Source organism: Canis lupus, chromosome 37, assembly GCF_003254725.2.
Source record: "Canis lupus dingo isolate Sandy chromosome 37, ASM325472v2, whole genome shotgun sequence".
NCBI lineage: Eukaryota > Metazoa > Chordata > Mammalia > Carnivora > Canidae > Canis > Canis lupus.
This window is the reverse complement of record NC_064279.1, coordinates 21,910,214-21,929,418: the sequence shown is the minus strand read 5'-3', so window position 1 is coordinate 21,929,418 and position 19,205 is coordinate 21,910,214. Positions and strand designations below refer to the sequence as shown.

The following is a 19,205-nucleotide window of genomic DNA, read 5'->3' as shown; positions in this document are numbered from 1 at the left end:
TGTCAACTCCTATTAGAAAAGGAGAAACTATGTAAAAAAGACCAGATGGAAATTGTATAATAAAAATATATACTATCTGAAATAAAAAATTCACTAGTAAGACTGAAGGAAGGAAGATGATGGAAAATAGACCAATATAAATAATCTAATCTGAAGGGCAAAAACCTAAAAAAATTAAAATAATGAACAGTGTCTTAGGAATCTGTGGTACAACATTAAAAGATCTAATATGCCAACAATTCTTTTTTTTTTAAGATTTTTTATTTATTCATGAGAGAGAGGCAGAGACATAGGCAGAGGGAGAAGCAGGCTCCATCCAGGGAGCCTGATGGAAGACTTGATCCCGGATCCCAGGATCATGCCCTGAGCCAAAGGCAAATGCTCAACAGCTGAACCACCCAGGCATCCCTATGCCAACAATTCTATAACATAAATGTAATGGACCAATTCCTTAAAAAAGAAAACTTATAAAAAGACAAAATGAATTACAAAATGAGAATGACTACACCGTTATTAAATATACATTTATTATAAAAAACATTCCCACAAAGAAAACTATGTGCCTATATGGTTTCAGTAGTAAATTCCATTAAACATTTATGGGAGAAATAACACCAATCCTATACAAACTCTTTCATCAGATAGAGGAGGAAAAAATATGCCCCAACTTGTTTTATAAAGGCAATATAACCACAAGACAAAATATACAAAATATAAAACTATAGATAATATCTCACATCCTTGGAAAACACTATTGATATTATCCTAAAATATATAAAAAGATAATCATGTTGCTTTTATTGTTTGTTTTCCACAAATTCAGAATTGATTTACCAGTGAAAAATCAATCATTGCCATTCACCATATTAAAAGAATAAATGAGAAAAATCCTATGATCATTTCAATGACTGTGATCATATAGGATATGATCTATAAATATGGAAAAAGCATTTGACAAAATTCAATGCCTATTCATCATGCAAACTAGAGAATCTATTCATAAACTACAATTAATGTATTTCATGGTGAAATATTCAACGTTTTAATTTAATACTGAGAACATTTAATTTAATACTGGAACAAAGCAAGAATACCTGTTCACATAATTTATATTCAACATTTTCCTGGAAGTCTTGCCCAATACAATAAGACAAGAAAAGTAAATAAAAGGCATAAAGATCATAAAGAAATAAGTCAAATTCTATTTGTAGATGCTATGATTAAGTCTAATATCCTAAGAACTCCACAAAATAATGATTGCAACTAATGAGTGAAATGAATAATGTCATAGAATATAAATGTACAAAAGTCAATTATATTTTTCTATCCCAGCAATAAGCAGCTGAAAAATAAAATTAAAAAAACAATTATCTTTATAAAAGCATGAAAGTATATAACATACTTAAGAATACATTTAACAGAATAAGTATTGGACTTCTACACTGAAAACTACAAAACTGCCACGAGAAAGCAAGTAATAAATAAATAGTGAGATATACCATGTTCATGGATTGTAAGATATAGTTAATATGTCAGTTATCCCTTAATTAATATATAAATTAAACACAGTAACAATCAGTTACCCTAAACTTTTATTTTTTGGTAGAAATAGAAAAGATGTTTCTAAAATTTACATGAAATCTAAAGAAATTGGAGTGGTTGAAACAAACAACTTTGGAGTACTTATACTACTTGACTTAAAGACTTACTAATTAAGGTTAATAAAGACACAATATGCTATTATAAGAATTAACAAATAGTTCAACGTAACAAAAAAGAAAAGAAATAGGCCCACACTTTCATAGCTATTTCATTTTGATAAGAGTACCAAAGAACACTAATAGAGAATGCTTTTTACCATGTGTTGCTAGAATAACTAGATAATAAACAGTAAAAAAAATTTCCTTTACCCAAATTCACATTATACTGAAAAAATAATTTGAGATGAATCCTAGATTTACACATTAAAAGTATAAAGATTTTAGAAAAAAGCAAAGGAGAATATACAGATTAGGAATAAATAGAGGTACTTAGGACAGGTCTTAGAAGACCATAAAAGAAAAGAAATAATAATTTAAATTTCACCAAAAGTGAAAACTTCAACTCATTAGTCAAAACTACCACGTAGTTGAAAAATATCTGGGCCATGATTAATTACTGCTGAGGGATGTAGGTGGATAGTGAATGGGAAAGGCCATAAGAGAATAATTTTCTGGGATGATAACACTTCATATCTGATGTAAGAGGTTTGAATTACACCACTTTATGCATATATTGGAAGTCAACAATGGCACAATTTAGATTTGTGCAAAACAAATGTTGAACTCCAAATAATGTAATTATTGAAATATTGTGAGTAACTGTACTGATATCTGTAACTTAGATGTCTCAAAAAATAAGGGACGCCTGGGTAGCTCAGCGGTTGAGTGTCTGCTTTGGGCTCAGGCCATGATCCCAGGATCTGGGATCGAGTTCCACATCAGTCTCCCTGTGGGGACCCTGCTTCTCCCTCTGCCTATGTCTCTGTTTCTCTCTATGTATCTCAGGAATAAATAAATAAATCTAAAAAAAAATAAGATTCATTGATTTAAGCACAGGGAAGATAGATTGCTAAATTCATAGAGTGACATGTTAGTTGTAGAATGAATATTGTGGACATATGAGTATTCAAGATTAAAATCTTAAAGCATTTCTTTACATTAGAAAACACTGGTGCTAGAGTGATAGGCACACCATCCAGTTGATGCTTTTACCATTGGCAAACAAATAAAGATCAAACCTCTCTAAGCCACAAAATGTGTTCCTTACAAGAAAGAGCTCATTACATTTCCAAAAGGAGAAAGAGTGTGTGTGTGAGGAAAAAATGCCAAATAGTCACTGGTTATATTGGTTATAATTTACAGATGATTTATTTCATGTTAGTAACTTTGATGTAATAAAACACTATCTCAGGTTAAAGCAACAATGATAATTAGCATTTTTAATTATAAAATGTATCAGTTTGTTATATGCATTAAAATGCATTTTCCTTTCATTTTATAGATGCAAAAGGTTAAGTGATTATTAAGTTATTATTTCTCAGGCCAACAAGTGTCAAAACCTGCAATGAACTCAAGTTTTCCATTGCAAATCCAGTGCTCTTTGTATCATCATTTTACACTGCTCTTTGGAAATGTTAGTGGTTCCAAAAAGTATAAGGGATTTCATTTTTTTAGTAGATTTTGCTTAAAAATGGGAAATATATTCCTCCAAAAATATTTGTATGACCCATGGAAAATAAAATTTTAAAATCAACCATGTAAAAAATGATAATATTGAACACATCAAACCAATTTATTTAAGATTAATTACTATTTGGAATAGCTGAAAATTTCCCTAATCTGAGAAAGGACACAGATATCCAGATCCAGGAGGCACAGAGAACCCCAAATACTATCAACGAATGCAGATCCACACCAAGACATATTATAATTAAAATGACAAAATATAGTGATAAAAGAAAAAAAAATAAAAGTAGTAAGGCAAAAGGAGTGTTCCTTACATACAAAGGAAACACTAAGGAGATCCCTGGGTGGCGCAGCAGTTTAGTGCCTGCCTTTGGCCCAGGGCGCGATCCTGGGGGCCCGGGGTCGAATCCCACGTCGGGCTCCCGGTGCATGGAGCCTGCTTCTCCCTCTGCCTGTGTCTCTGCCTCTCTCTCTCTCTCTCTCTCTGTGACTATCATATATAAATAAAAATAAAAAAAATAAAAAAATAAAAAACAAGCAAAGGAAACCCTAATGCTATCAGTGGATTTTTCAGCAGAAAGTTTCCAAGCCAGAAAGGAGTGGCACAATATATTCAAAGTGCTGAATGGGAAAAAACCTGCTTCCAATAATACTCTATACAGCAAGATTGTCATTTGAATAGGAGAGAGAGAGTTTCCCAAACAAAAACTAAAAGAGTTCATAACCACTAAACCAGCCCTGCAGAAAATATTAGAAGTGGAAAGGAAAGACCAAAAATGAGAGTATGAGTAGGAAACACAAAAGCAGTAAAAATAAACATTTCTGTAAAAAAAAACAAAACAAAAAAAAAAACAAACAACAGTCAAAGAACTCATAAAATAAAAGGATGAAAATGTGGGAACAGTAAAAATGGGTTCAAACTTAAATGATCATCAACTTAATATAGACTGCTACATGTAGAAAATGTTATACATAAACCTAGTGGAAACCACAAATCAAAAACCATTAATAAACATGCAAATAATAAAGAGAAAGAAATCCAAATATATCACTAAAGAAAACAGCAAACAGGGGCGCCTGGGTGGCTTAGTGGTTGAACATCTGCTTTTGGCTCAGTTCATGATCCCAGGGTCCTGGGATTGAGTCCTGCATCAGGCTCCCTGCAGGGAGTCTGCTTTTCCCTCTGCCTGTTTCTGTTTCTCCCTGTGTGCCTCACATGAATAAGTAGGATAGAATCTTTAAAAAAACCCCACAAAACAGCCAGCAAACCATGAAAGGGATAAAGACAAGGAAGGATAAGAGAAAATCTTTAGAAATGACCACAAAACAAAATTGCAATAAATACATACCTACCAATAATACCTTTGAATGTATATGGTCTAAACGGTCCAAACAAAAGACATAAGGTGAAAAAAAATAGATTAAAAAAAACAAAAATAAAACAAAAACAAGACCCATCTATACACTGCCTACAAAAGACTCATTTCAGACTTAATGATACCTGCAGTGAAAGTGAGACAGCAGAGAAACATTTATCATGCAAATAGATGTCAAAAGAAACCTGGAGTAGTACAGATACTTACAGCAGACAAAGTAGACTTTACAACAAAGACTGTAACAAGAGACAAAAAAATTTTTTAAATAGAAAAGAGACAAAGGAGAACACCATATGAAAATAAAGTGGACAAATCAGTAAGAAGATAAAACAATTGTAAATATATATGCACTCAAAATGGAGCACCCAAATACATAAAACAATTTTAAAAAACATAAGAGGAACTAATAAATAATACAATAGTAGGGGGACTTGAACACACCACTTACATCAATGAACAGATGCTTTAATTAGAAAATCAACAAGGAAACAATGGCTTTGAATGACCCACTAATCCAAAGGGATTTAACAGATGTACTCAGAATATTGCATCCTAAAACAGCAGAACACATATTCTTTTTAAGTGCATACGGAACATTCTCCAGAATAGATCACATATGTGACAAAGCAAGCATCAACAAATTAAAGAAGATAGAATTCATAACATGCATATTTTTTGACCATAACACTATAGAACTAGAAGTTAACCACAAGAAAAAATTTAGAAAAACCACAAATCCATGAAGGTTAAATAACATGATTAATGAATGGTCAACCAGGAAATAAAAGAAGAAATAAAAAGCAAATGGAAACAAATAAAAATGAAAACACAGTGACCCAAGACCTTTGGGACACAGCAAAAATGGTTTTAAGAGGGAAGTTTATAGCAATACAGGCCTATCTCAAGAAGCAAGAAAATTTTCAAATAAACAACCTAACCTAAAACCTAAAGTAGCTAGAAAAAGAACAAACAAAACCTAAAACTAGCAGAAGGAAGGAAATACCAAAGATTAGAGCAGTGATAAATGATATGGAAACTATAAAAACAATAGAAAAGATCAATGAAATCAGCTACTGGTTCTTTGAAAATAATCAATAAAATTGATGAACCTGTAGCTAAAGTTAACAAGAAAAAAAAAAAAGTGAGAGGACCCAAACAAATAAAAGCACGAGACAGTAAAAATAACAATAAACACTAGAGAAATACAATTACAAAAGAATATTATGAAAAATTTGTTGCCAACAAATTGGACAAACTAGAGGAAATGGATAAATTCCTAGACACATACAACCTACCAAATCTGATACAGGAAGGAATATAAAATTTAAACAGACTGATTACCAGCAAAGAAATTGAATGAGTAATCAAAAAAATTCCCAACAAACAAAACTCCAGGACCAGATGGCTTCACAGGCAAATTCTACCAAGTATTTAAGGCAGAGTTCTATCTATTCTCAAAGTATTCCAAAAAATAGAAGAGGAAGGAAAACTTCCAAATTCATTTGATGAGGCCAGCGTTTCTCTGACACCAAAACCAGATAAAGACACTACAAAGAAACAAACAAACAAACAAATAAATAAATAAGAGAGCTACAGGCTAATATCTCTGAAAAACATAGAAACAAAAATCCTCAACAAAATATTAGCAAACTGAATCTAAGAATACATTAAAAAAAATAATTTACCATGATCAAGTGTGACTATTCCTGGGTTGCAAATGTGGTTCAACATTCACAAATCGATAAGAGAAAGGCTAAGAACCATCTGATCATTTTAGGAGACACAGAGAAAGCATTTGACAAAGGACAACATCCATTCATGATAAGAACCCTCAATGCTGTAGGTTTACGGGGAACATACTTCAACACAATAAAATCCATATATGAAAAACCCACATCTGATATCATTCTCAATGGAGAAAAACTGAGAGCCTTTTCCCTAGGATCAGGAATAAAACAAAGATCTTCACTCTCAACTCTTTTATTCAACATAGTACCGGAAGTCCTAGCCATAATAATCAGACAACAAAAAGAAATACAAGGCATCCAAATTAGTAAGGAAGAAGTAAAACTTTCATTATTTGCAGATGACATACTATATATATAGAGAACACCCAAAGATTCCACCAAAAAACTACCAGAACTGATGAATTCAGTTGCAAAATGAGCGTAGACTGAATTATTGAATCATCATTGAAGGAAAACTACCAGAAAGATCCCTTATCATATCAGACATTTAATGAGTGAAAAATAAACTTTCATTGGGCTAAACTACTGACATTGGGGTCTAGTTGTTACTGTAACATAGCTAGTCTTCTTCTACTAAAGCTACCCAAAGCTATGTCTCCCCAAATAATACATATTTAGAAGGCCCTAAATCAACAATATTTGTAAGTTAAATCTTTTAATCAAACTTTTTACTACTACCACTACTACTAATAGAACATACTCCTATACTTCATATTTACCCATTTAAATTAAAAAAAAATGTTTAAGTGCTTTTCTCATTCATTATTTTTATTTTCCTGCTAAATATAATGCAAACCTTAATGTAATTTAGCTTTCTATCATGCTACTGTCAATACTTAAGAGTACTGAGTGTAAGAGTATCTTATATTTTCATATAAACCTTTTTTTCAGAATTAGTTAATTGAATTTATTGGCAATTGTTGCATGTATTGTTGTTTTCAATATCCTATTATTTTTCTCCTCCATCTCCTCCTCCTCCTTCTCCTTCTGTCTTTAGTGTATATCTGAGGGTGGTAAATAAATCCTAACTTTTTTTTTGCAGAAAAAGAACTTTAATTTGTCCTTACCATTAAATTAAAAATCTATGGTGCAGTTTTTCCATCATCACTTTCTAATAGTTCTGCTTTGTGTCCTGGATTCTTCATTGAGGATAATCAGTCTGATTTTTATCTCCAATAATTTTTAGGATTTTTCTTTTTATTGTTCAAGTCCTTCAGTTTCAGTGTGTCTAGGTGTAAATTTACAATTCTTTGCCATCGGAGGGCACTATCAATCTGTGGTCTCCTGATTTTCTTCAGTTCTGGAAATTCTTATTTATAATTTCTTCAAATATTGTTTCTGTGCCAGAAAGGCCGTTTTATTGTTCTCCAAGTATACCCACACTATTCTTGCCTCAAACCTTTTGCCTTTTGTGATTCTGTTTTCAGAAGAGTCTTCTCCAAGGTATTTGCAAGGCTTAGATAATCAAGGTGTTTCAGTCTTTCCATAAGTTTCACTATATCAGAGGGTCCTTTTCTGACCATCTCTCAAATATCACTTTTCTCTCACTTTGTTCTATCCTGCTTTAATTTTCTTCATAGTATCAATTATATCTATACTTCATATATTTATTTGTTTGTTTACCATCTTACTTTCCTAAAATTCAAGTTCAATAAGGATATTTTCTCTTTTTTCATTGTTATATCTAGTGTTTAGAATATGGTAGGTACTCAGACAATATTTTCAGAGTCAATAAAATTTCCTCCAACTTCTTATTTCTAACATTATTGTTAGATGTATTTGTACCTCTCAATATTTTTATAGGTAGTTACTTTTTTGTTGTTATCGTATTCTGGATGAATTCCTAATATCAACTTATATCAAGTCTAGAGTATACTCTTTACCTTTTTTATGAATATAAATTTTATTTATATGATTTTTAAAAATTATTTATTCATTGAGACAAAGATACAGAGAGAAGAGCATGAGCAGCAGAAGAGAAGGAGGGGAGAGAAGCAGAGCAGATTCAGTGGGGACTGAGTCAGGAGCCAGACATGGGACTCGATCCCAGGACCCCAGGATCATGACCTGACCCAAAGACAGATGCTTAACCACTGAGCCATCCAGGTGCCCCTATTTTTTGTGATTTCTTATTGATTCTTTCGTACCAGCCTGTTCTTGTTTAACAGCTGTATGTTTTTGTTGGCTGTCTTCTTCAATATTAAAAATATTCAAGTATTCTGACATTTGGGTTTTATAGATTCATTTTTAATGTTATCTCACATGCACCCTTTCTCTTTTTCTACTCTGCTGATCTTTCCCTTTCCAATCATTTTGTCTGGTCCTCTGAACCTTCCACTCAAAACTAGTTTTTTAAACAGAATTTTGGAACTACTGTCCTGAGATATTGATGCTAATATTGTTGCTATGTTATTTCAGTTCTGTGTTATGAAAAATGTGTCTGTCCTCCCACATCCCCTGTCCAATGCTTACAGACAGACAGTGGGAAGGCATTAGTTGAATGCATTAGTTGATGCTTAAGCTTTAACTTATTCTATCCTCTTGACCATAATTTAATAGCTACATATTCTGTGTGATTCATTATTAAAGTCACACTTTAATGAATTATTCCTCTTTATAGGCTTTTATTCAGTCATCAAACATCTTTTGAGCATCTACTATCAGGAAGATATTTGGTAAACAAGAAGAATTCATTCATAAAAATGACAGTTAAATCTCTCAGGGGATAATTAATATATGAGAGAGCCCCACTAATGTAATACATAAAAAAAGAAAATAAAACAAAAGTATTGGATCTCAGAGGACTATATTTAGATTTTTTTTCAGGGGGCATGATCATCTCAGTCATTAATAGCTCATGACTCTTCTAAGATACATAATGAAATTCTTAATAGAGATTTCACTGGTAAAGATTCAGGGAGGTCAGGATTGAAAGCTAGAAAAGGAATAGAAATCAGGCTATATATACCCAGTCTGGTAGTTCTTGGAAATGATATTTTCAGTTACAATTCCCAGGTGATTCTACTCTCATGATGCTGTTAAAGAAATTGCACCTAATTCAACTAAAATACATATTCAACTTCTCAAAAACCCATGATCTAATAAACAAGATGATTATTATAGCATGTTTCTCTGAAATAATTCAAGACACTTAGCTAATATATATGTGCCAAAAACATTTACATAGTTAACTAAAAATATTGCATTTTATTCTTTTCAAAGAATAAAGAAATAGTTTGTAACACAAAATAGTTTCTTTAGCTCATGAATACATATGCTGCATAAAAATAATTTCAAAATATAGTAGCTTAAAGCAAAATTATTCTATTATATTTCACATTTTCTGTGGCTCTGGAATTCAGGAAGCCCTTGGCTGGATGACTTTAGCTTGGGGTCTCTCATCTGTCTGCATTCAGAGATTGGTTACAGCTGAACAGTGGGAGGCTGGAGGAGTTGAGGATTAGCTAGTTTTCTCTTCATGATCTTCCTGTGTGATCTAGTTTGGGCTTTAAAGCTTACTGGACTCAGGGCAGTCAAGAGCTTATAGGATAGCTCAGGGCTCCAGTTCAAGTGTTTCAAGAAACTAACCCTGAATTACATGGACTTTTCTCACCAAGCTTCAGATGTCACTTAGTGTTACTTCTGCAACTCCTATTAGTAACAAGCAAGTCTCAAGCCCACCCAGATTCAAGGTGGATTCTAGACTACCCATATTACATCACCGGTTCTCTGAGAAATAGAAGAGTAGGTTGGATGGGAGATATTGTGGCAACTATTTTCGGAAAATACAATCTGCGACAGCCACTGAGAACTGAACAGCATCTTATCCTCTGAATATATGAGTTTGTAAACTATAGGGTCCAATGATTTGTCCAAAGTAGCTCTGTTAGTGTCAGAGCTAGAAAAAAACAAAACAAAACATATATCTCCTGACCCCCAGTATCATTTTTTCCTTTGTCAGCAGAGTGCCTTCTAGAAATATGGCTGATACAAAATGACTACTGGGCATGGAGAAACTAAAACACACATGCAATGGGAACGAACATATGCCAGAAATCTATACATGAAATATCTTAACTGATCATGTGAATTTTACATTGCAAGTTTGTGCATTTATTTATTGATTCATTCAAAACTTGTTTTAGGCCCTTGAAGGAGGGGGAGGGGATTTAAACACATATCCAGTAAATTAAAGAAACTTCTTCTACTTAGGACTAATAAAGTGCAAATGTCACATATAATATAATTTTGACATAAATCCCTAATTTGAAGAACTGAAAATTGTTTGCTTAAATGGCCCTGAAGTATCCTTAGATTTTATTGAGCAGATGGTCAGACGCAGCTTAATGTGCACACTAGAACCTGTGTTCAGTATAATTTAGAAAACAAAAGGATATTTTCTTTATGTGTGGAAAATAGGTTATTTTTAAACCCAAAATAGCTTTTTATTTTATTTTTTTTTTATTTTATTTATTTATGACAGTCACACAGAGAGAGAGAGAGAGAGAGAGAGGCAGAGACACAGGCAGAGGGAGAAGCAGGCTCCATGCACCAGGAGCCTGATGTGGGATTCGATCCCGGGTCTCCAGGATCACGCCCTGGGCCAAAAGCAGGCGCCAAACCGCTGCGCCACCCAGGGATCCCCAAAATAGCTTTTTAATGAAAAAAAAAGTTTCAGACTACAGGTCAGGTTTCTCTCCAAAGCTTTCAGCCAATATATTAATAATTCTTTTGATTATATAGAGGAAAAATGTATCATTAAGCAACACTAGGCCCTAAAAAAGGTGGTTACTGAGGCATCTTAGCTGAGATAATGGAGTTATATTTGATGAGTTGAGGGGTAAGAGATGATGGAGAAAGGCAAGGTAATCAGGGAATTGTAGGATGTAGAGAGGGCAACTGTACTGAGGATAGAGTAGATATTAAAACACCTACAAAAATCTATGTAAATCTTAAATCCATGATTTCAGAATGTTGCTGTAGAGTCACAATATTCCTGCACAGTAATCTGGCAATTATGGGACAGTGCCAAGAAGTAGATGTTTATGGGTGGTGTTTGAGAAACATGCATAATTGAGAATTAGAATGCAAATTCAGACCATAGTGGCTGCAGGGAATTAGAACAGAAAAACAACCAATGGTGCCAGTAATTGAAAGATTAAAATTAAAGTTTGGGAAGATAGTTACGGAAGTTTAGAGTCAGAAAGAGATATTTGGAATAGAGTCATTTTTTTTTGGAGAAGAGATAGAGTGTATAGGATTACAGAACTTTTAAATATAACTTTCTATTTAGAATACAAAGAATCAAAAATATATACAGAATATAGAAATTGATTAAAATATTAGGATAGCAATCAGCTCTATCAGTTAACAGGAGGATCATTATGATAAAAAATAGAATTCCAATGTTATTTATTGAAAACTAGAAGAACATTGGGAGTTAAAATAAACTTTTCAACATAGCATATATTTTCATGTAAATTTTTGGGAAAGTTTTCTAAAAATTAATTTTTAGTTACATTATGAAAAGATTTAGTAGTGTAAAAGTTCACTTATAGCAATTGTTTATTGTATCACTACTTTATCTTATGATCATTTTTTCTGTCATACTACATCTTTATTTTGCTTCTCATATCAGTTGCAGATACTATGCTTAGTTCTCTAATTTCTCCAAAAACAGGAAGAGTAATTTAAAAATCATATGCATAGTCATTTTAAGTATTTATTTTCAGAACTTCAGCTTATCGTCGAAGAAGTCACATGCTGAGTGAGCTGAAAATTCTATTAATTAGTTACACACTAGTAGGTAAGCTTTAAATCCCATTGCCAATTAGGTCTATTTATAATTGCATTGAGCTGATTTTAATATAGGATATGTCTCCAATTTTCATAAGAATTCTGATCCATGGTGTTTTATATATATATATATATATATATATATATATATATATATATATATATGTAGTTATTTTAAATATATTCAATTTAAATGTTTGTTTTTCTCCTTTCTCTCTCATATATATAAAATCTGAAGGCTTTTCTTTACTTTCTTTACAAATACAATAGATTGAGTTGATTTCCAAGAAAGCCATTATAGTAAGAGTTTGTATGATACATAATGCATTGGATTAACATTATACTTATAAAACAATAAATGACTGTGAAAATTCTAAATTGAACTTTGGAAACATTACTAGTGATCATGCTGTAATGTCGTATCTTTTTGCCCTGTATGTGATGGGGGTGAGACCTGAGTGAGGCCTATGGTGAAATATTTGAGATTTTTTTCATTCCTACTCACAGCCTTCCTAGAGGCAGGCAATATGCTAAAACTGAACTGACGAAATGCGTTTGATGAGAAAATCTGTGGAGAAGGGCTATAGAAATAGGGAAATACTCTATGCTATTTCCTGGTGCCAATCCAAACTCCATATTGTTTGATATTTCATAAGCATAATTTAAAATATTTTTTATTCAAATTCTTAGGAAATTATTTGCCTATATACATTGATTATATGTTATTGGTGAACTCTTGAAGGTAAATATTGACATAAAAAAAAACCTCTCAAAAAAAAAAAAAAAAAAAAAAAAAAAAAACCTCTCAAGCAGGAAGTGATATATATAAACTTATATTCTTAAATTAGATAATTGTGATATTTAGACTGAAATTCATTGTTATAATATATTATAACCTTTTATGTGATTATATATACATATAACAAAGATATCACAAAAAGGTGATTTATTATACTCATCAATATTGGAGATTGATTAATTAGTTATTCACATTAACATAATTAAAATAAGGCTCCATAAAACATTAGGCCAGGTTCTGGTGAATTTTGGATTCTGATGAATTTTGGGAACCCTTATTCCAAGGAGACAAGTTTCCTCCAAAAATAAGCTCCACTCTGAGACAATTTTGTAAATAAATATAGGCAAACTCGTATGTTATAATCCAGTTCTTTTTGTTCCTATCTTGCATTCATCTCAAGGGACTACTGAAAAAGATGGTGAGCACTTAATGTCAGGATTTTCTTCCTTGATTATTGATACCACTTAGAATAATGCTCCTTCTGGTTCTATTTCTACAAATTGATTAAAATTCATTTATCACTTTAAAGAGACAAATATTTCAAGGCATTGAACCAGGTTTTCAGGCTCTCCCCAGTCTCCTCCGTTTTGAACATTTAGTTACCACTTCTATAAATTTAGACGATGCCTCAGGATCTTAGGATTTTATTATACTTGCTTTTCATTAAGACCCTAAACATTTATCTTTCCAATTATTGATTTTCCAAGTCCCAAGCTTAAGAGAATTCAGTTTTCCTAATCAGCAAGTCATTCTTGAGATAAATTTTTATTTTATCAACAAAGTGAAACAATCAGTGTATGGCCATATCTACCCAAATGATGATTAATAGATCACAATTAGCATCTGAGTAGAAGATGCCAAGTACGTGCTGACAGAAGTCATCACACATTTTGTAAGTTATTTTTTAATATAAGAGATTTATGTGTTTGAATTATGGTGACTTCATGAAATATAGATTTTGCATTATTTTACACAGTGGGGATTTATTGTATTATTTATAATATTAAAACACAGTTCATGTGTTTTCATTTTCTTATAGCCAGTGATTACAGAGACTCTATTATTCAAAAATAAAAGAAAATGCATTTTTTTCTTAATTGTTTATTTTTCAAAACAAAATATTTTGGTAGATTCGGTTAATACAGTTGAGAAGTTTCTTACTTATCAGGAATGAAGAGATTGGAGAAGCAAAATTCAAAATCACTCAGTATAAGTCACTGAAGGAGAAAAGAGAACAAGCCTCTGAAGTATCTCTCTTTTCTTGATGTAAGTGAATTGCAATTTGTTAGGCTAATTTTAGCCTTTCTATGTTTTTACAATAAAAAATTGTAATAAACTACCTGTTCTTTGCATTCCTTTGGTGTTGAGAGTTGAGCTTTCAATGAGACATCTGCTAGAGAGTTGGGATGATTGAGTGCTTGGCTACTTGGATTATCTTGTTTTGTCAATGGGTGAAAGTTGCAAGATAAACTGTCAAGATTAAGGGTAGAGTTCATGGTTTCAGAAGAAAGGGAAACTAACAGGTTGAAGTAAGAATTAGACATATGACCTTAAATTCATAAAGCCTTCATTTTCTAATGGGCTAAGCAATCCAATTTAGGAAATACAGGATCATAGCCCCAGGAGGTTGGATGACTAATCTATCTCCTTGCCTCTAGGCAAGATTAAGCTAAACTATACTAGGCAATTGATTATCTACATCTTTCTTTAAACATCTAGGATATGACATTCTGGAAGTTTCAGCTCGGGATACTTCAAACTTCAAACTTCAATTCTACTAACTTCAATACTAACAAACTTCAATACTACTAACTTCAATACTACTAACAAACACTAATCATTAGAAATTTTTTTTTCCTACAACTTCTCTCTTATGGCAGTTTAAGTCTTTTTCTTTGTCTTATACTCAGAGAGGAGGCAGTTAGTGTACCCTATAAAGTAATTAACTGTGAGGTTATTAGACATTTCTCTTCCTACTTCTCCTTCAGTTTAAGTAATACTTTAAAACATCTTTTCTACTTCAACTTATTTTATTTTTTAACTAATTGATTTTATTTCTTAGAGTAGTTATAGAACAATTGAACAGAATGTACAAGAGTTTTCATCATCAGTTTATTTAACTAGTACAAACTCTTATTCTTTTGAAAATGTTGTCACTAAAGAATTTACTTTAAGTCAAACAATAAAGCCTTATGTACTGATACATTGTGTAAATGTTACAACAACATAAAAGATGCTAGAGAAATGGGATGAGCACCCTCAAATAACAGTGCATAACTAAGTTATACTAGCTGATGATATTAAAGTCTATAAAGGTATAGTTAGAGGTTAGAAGAGACCTAATGGCTTCACTAAGTTTTCAGAAAGATGCAATTATCCATTTCTATAGACAGCTGAAGGAAAATAAATTATCTATACCTACTCATACATATTTCATCGAAAGAGTTGGGACTGTAGATATAATTTCTAATCCACCCTTGAATATTAAGACAGATATTGGAGGAAAAGGTTGCCAAATAAAAGTAGTCCATCAGGATATGTATTTTTCATGATTATGAGCTTTTTCAGCATACATTTACATTTAATTATGTATGTGCTGTTGAATGCGTTCCTCTTTCATATAAAATAAGCGCTTAGTAGAATTTATATAAATTCTAAGTCTCTATTATACATTTTTGATGATGGATTTGCATTATGATCTCAGATGGCTTTTATCTGGCACAACTGGCCAATTTCTAAATAGCATCTAGAAGTCATTATATGAAGTAGATTGTATAGGTAAATTTTATAAACCCTTAGAAAAATTGTAGAAGAAATAAAAAGGAAAAGTTCATATTTCTTACTTGAAGATTTCTAGCTTGCTTTCCCACTCAAAGATACCCTTCTTAAACATTGCTTTGGTGGCTATATGTGCTAGATGTGGAATTTGTACAGTTGGAACAGATATCAGATAGTTTTTAAATTATTCTAACTAGAAGCCAATTTTTCACTTTCTTTTCAAATTTTCTTATCTATCTGCAATAAACCAGAACCTGAGAAAGCCGGAGGGATATGATGATTAATAGGATGGAGACTCTGCCCTCAAAGAGTATACATTCTCTTCAGGACTGTGACTAAAAACAAATACAGTAACAAAGCCAGATACAACTTAGCATTTGAATTATTTGGCTTTGGAGTTGTGTTTGTTTGTTTTCCATGGCATCAACATGAGGGAAATCAGAAACAATAACTCAGTCTCCTGAGGGCAGTTTTGTACTGCTTTGAAACTCCTAAATTAGCAGTGATAAGGGAAAACCTCTCCAACATGGCAAAGTAGAAAAGACATTGAGAGATGAGAGAAAGGACCTGAATATTATTCCCATTTATGTCTCTTGGTGATCATCTGAGTTGGGAAGAAACTAATTGATTTCTGTGATTCAGTTTCCTCATCCTTCTTTCATTACGACTCCACATAGGCACATACTGCTTCTCTGGATTGGGTACTGTCTACTTTAACTGGTGGTAGAGGGTATACCGGTGGGTGGCAGTTCCTACTATTATTTTGTTTGTTTTCCCTTGATGAAAATTGTATGAATTTAAACCAGTTTCAGAGTGTCATAATGAAATAGAAGCGTGCCTATTCTTCCCACTTATGTAGCCAATTTATTTTTTTTTTATTTTTTATTTTTATTATTATTTATTTATGATAGGCACAGAGAGAGAGAGAGAGGCAGAGACACAGGCAGAGGGAGAAGCAGGCTCCATGCACCGGGAGCCCGACGTGGGATTCGATCCTGGGTCTCCAGGATCGCGCCCTGGGCCAAAGGCAGGCGCTAAACCGCTGCGCCACCCAGGGATCCCTATGTAGCCAATTTAAAGTATTTAATTGTAACTAGATCCATCGCATTTCCAACAATCACAACTTTCCTCTCAGGGATTCTATGCACGGACAAAACAACCTGAGTGCCCTCTACTCATCTATAGTGTGATGCTGATACAGTCCATGGCAAAGGGACTGCAGGGAAAAAGCAGTGATATAATGTCTATCAAACAGCTAGATGAACTATAGTTCGGTCTTGATGAAGGATAGTTGGAGGAAAGGCAGGCAAGGGGCCAAGGAGCCCCTGCCCTAAGAGGGAATCACCCTTCAAAGGATTTTACATCACCCTGAAAGGAGCCTTCCATCCTTTACCACTGGAGAGATGACAAAAACCTGATTAGATGACAGGTTCATGGAAGATTAATCATATTAAAACAGCCCACCCACAAACCCATAAAAACCCCTAGACTTAGAAACTCTGGTGGCAACTCTTTTGAGCTCCCTCCCTCTTTGGAAGCTTTATACTATCACTTTGCTACCGCTCAATAAACCTTGCTTTGCTGCTCACCACTCTGTATAGTCTACTTCTTCATTCTTCAAAGCTGCATGACCAAGAACCAGAGGCACTCAGAAAAGAAATCCTGGAACAATCTTATTATTAAATAGTCTTAATACATGTTCATTAAAATGAGTGTTTATGTTTGTTTTCTCAAAGTCAATTTAAAATCTATGTTCATGGAAGTAAAGGGAAATAATGGAGAAGGACAGAGCTTTTCCAAATCCAGAAAAACTATCCAGTTTTAAAAATAACACTGAACCCATTTTGTTCAGTGGGTAGAGTGTTTCAGTTTTGCAAGATGAATTTTAGATGGCTGCTGCACAATAATAGGAATATAATTAACACTACTAATCAGTACATTTAAAAATAGCTAAGGTGGTAGATTTATATTTTTGTAACCACAATTCAGATAAATAAATAAAAGGCAGTTCAGTGAGTAATACATCAGAGCTATGACTCTAGTAGCCTCAAAGAACATCTCAAAACTCAATTTCTGAATAGAGGTTTATGGTGATCAGTCAGGTATGGCAATTGAATGCCAATTTTTAAATAGCAAATAAAATTTACTCCTAAGAAATGTTAGCTACAGATACGTTTATTGTTAGGCATAAAAATATTTCTATCACAGAAGGTAATCTTTCACAATGTTTAGTAGCCATGTGAGTGAAGTTTAGTAAGTCAAATACATAGACCATGAATTTTGTGGGAAGACGAAACTAGATAGCACATGAAATCCTAAACTATTCAAGTGAACTAGTATTTAACTTAATTTATGAAACATTCACCTGGTAGTGCCTTGTTAATAACAGCTATAATGTTAATTTAACAAAATTTCTTCAACATATATTGAATTAATTTTTCTGATCAAAATGCAATTACAATTTTTCCATCTGAACTTGGCACTGATTCTGATGGAACACATTAAAACCGGGAAATCTAATTCTTACACCACTGAGAAAGTAACAGTAGGATTGTTTATGATGATATGAAATAATTACAAAATGATCCTGGGCATAAAAATAATTTTAGAATAAAACACAGCTTGATTTCAAGGAACTGATAAGAATAGAGGGGTGGAGTCCGTGGAAATTGGACACTGTAATAAATAGTGGTGAAAGAATGATAACTCAAGAAGATGGAAAGTTAAATACAAAATATCATATTATCATATCTATTCAGATTACACAGTCCTATCAACAACTTGATTTTGAGGTAATATTCTAAAAATATGTTAGTGTGGAATCACTAAATTGTGCACCAGAAACTAATATTATACTGTATGTTAACCAACTGGAACTTAAATAAAAACTTTTTTTTTTAAAAGCCAGAGATACTATTGCTAACCTATGTGAAAATGTTACATTTTATGAAATGAAAACAAATTGTATGATTAACTTTATTAAGGGTAATTAATGCAATAAGATAACCTAAATTACAATAGATTTCTATAGCATAAGATCCTATTTACAATTCCAACATTTGTTTGAGAATTAGATTTAATGCTTTAATCTCTAAATCTATAGCAACAAGATGCTTGTAGATTTAGGAGAATCATTCTATAGTTTTCAAGTGTGAAAAACAGCAATTAAAACTATCAGTTTTAATCTTCATATATTGATTTTAAATCATATTATATTTCTTTCCTTCTACATGTTTTTTGAAAAACATACTTTTACAGTATACTTTTCTGGTCCCAAATTACTTTTTTTATAAAGAAAATTAGACAAACTAAAGATAAGATTACTTCCAGGAAGGGGATTATAAACTCATAGAAAAATAATTATATTATGCATAGTATTATCTGATTTAGTAAGTGACAAAAGTCGAGTCAGCAAATTATTGGCTCCAGATTATTACTGCATTTTATAATGATGTAAGAGATAAGGACAGTTTGCAATTTA

At 32.4% G+C, this 19,205-nt stretch overlaps 1 protein-coding gene across 8 annotated transcripts in view; it reads right to left on the bottom strand.

The window, feature by feature from the left end:
- Window positions 1-19,205, bottom strand: part of SPAG16 (sperm associated antigen 16) — a 916,366-nt gene that overhangs the window by 137,491 nt on the left and 759,670 nt on the right. Inside the window, exon 17 of one of the 8 annotated variants that reach the window (XM_049106787.1) lies at window positions 14,288-14,416. The exons of the other annotated variants lie outside the window; for them this stretch is intronic. Coding sequence (XP_048962744.1) covers window positions 14,391-14,416 — 26 coding nt within the window. The 3' untranslated portion in view covers window positions 14,288-14,390. Of the gene's footprint in view, window positions 1-14,287; window positions 14,417-19,205 lie in introns of those variants that run through there. 8 annotated transcript variants of the gene reach the window in all.